Raw genomic sequence first — 898 nt, 5'->3', positions numbered from 1 at the left:
TTTATTGGGGGGGGACACGGACCGGGGTGTCCCCAATGTCTCCGAGCTGTCACTTGTAGAACTCATGCTCCTGCTCGTCCTTCTTGATGACGGTCTTGTAGGCCTTCTCGAAGTCCTTGGCCAGCACGATGTACCGGTTCTCCCGCACCGCCAGCATGCCACCCTGGGGACGGGCACCCGCATCACCCCCAGCCACCTGCTGTCCCCTCCTGCCACCCTGCTGCCGGGCCCCGGCGCTCGGGTCACCCCCCCACCACGCCACCCTTTTAGCAGGGAGCGATGTGACACCCGTGTCACCTCCTCGTCACCCTACCATGGAGGGACATGTCACCGTGGAGGGACGCGGCACCCCCTTGTCACCCTGCAATGGAGGGACAGGGCACCTGTGTCACCCTACCATGAAAGGACACGGCACCCACGTCACCTCCTGGTCACCCTGCCATGGTGGGACATGGCACCCATGTCATCCCCTTGTCACCCTGCCACAGAGGGGTATGGCACCTGTGTCACCCCGTGTCACCCTGCCGTGGTGGGACACGGCCCCCCGGCCCCACGTCACCCACCTCCTGGCAGATGGAGTTGATGTCGGCCCCCGAGATCTCTGGGTGGGGGTGAAGGAAACGTCCCGTCCCCGATGGCCCCGGTGTCCCCAACCCCCACCCAGGAGGGTCCCTCATTCCCGGGGTGGCACCCGTGGGTGGCCCTGCTGTGGGCCAGCGGTGCCCCTGGGGTCCCCCCCGGTCCCTATGGGGTCCCCGATGTCCCCACGGGGTCCCCAACCCCAACACCTCCCTACAGCTCCTGATGTCCCCACGGGGTCTCCACCTCCTCGGGCCCCCCCAGGGGTGGCTGCTACCTTGGGTGGGGGCCCCCACCACCCCGTCCCCCCCGCCCGCGG

General features: G+C 68.0%; 1 protein-coding gene across 1 annotated transcript in view; it reads right to left on the bottom strand.

Annotated features, from left to right (window-relative positions):
- Positions 1-49: 49 nt before the first annotated feature.
- The window catches only part of PSMC4 (proteasome (prosome, macropain) 26S subunit, ATPase, 4), a gene marked incomplete at its 5' end in the record, with an annotated part of 3017 nt that continues 2168 nt past the window's right edge, over positions 50-898 (bottom strand). Inside the window, 2 exons of the mRNA XM_010283802.1 lie at positions 50-163; positions 564-599. Coding sequence (XP_010282104.1) covers positions 50-163; positions 564-599 — 150 coding nt within the window. The remainder of the gene's footprint in view (positions 164-563; positions 600-898) is intronic.

This window comes from Phaethon lepturus, unplaced genomic scaffold (assembly GCF_000687285.1).
Source record: "Phaethon lepturus isolate BGI_N335 unplaced genomic scaffold, ASM68728v1 scaffold33483, whole genome shotgun sequence".
Taxonomy (NCBI): Eukaryota; Metazoa; Chordata; class Aves; order Phaethontiformes; family Phaethontidae; genus Phaethon; species Phaethon lepturus.
This window is presented reverse-complemented; position numbering and strand designations above follow the sequence as displayed.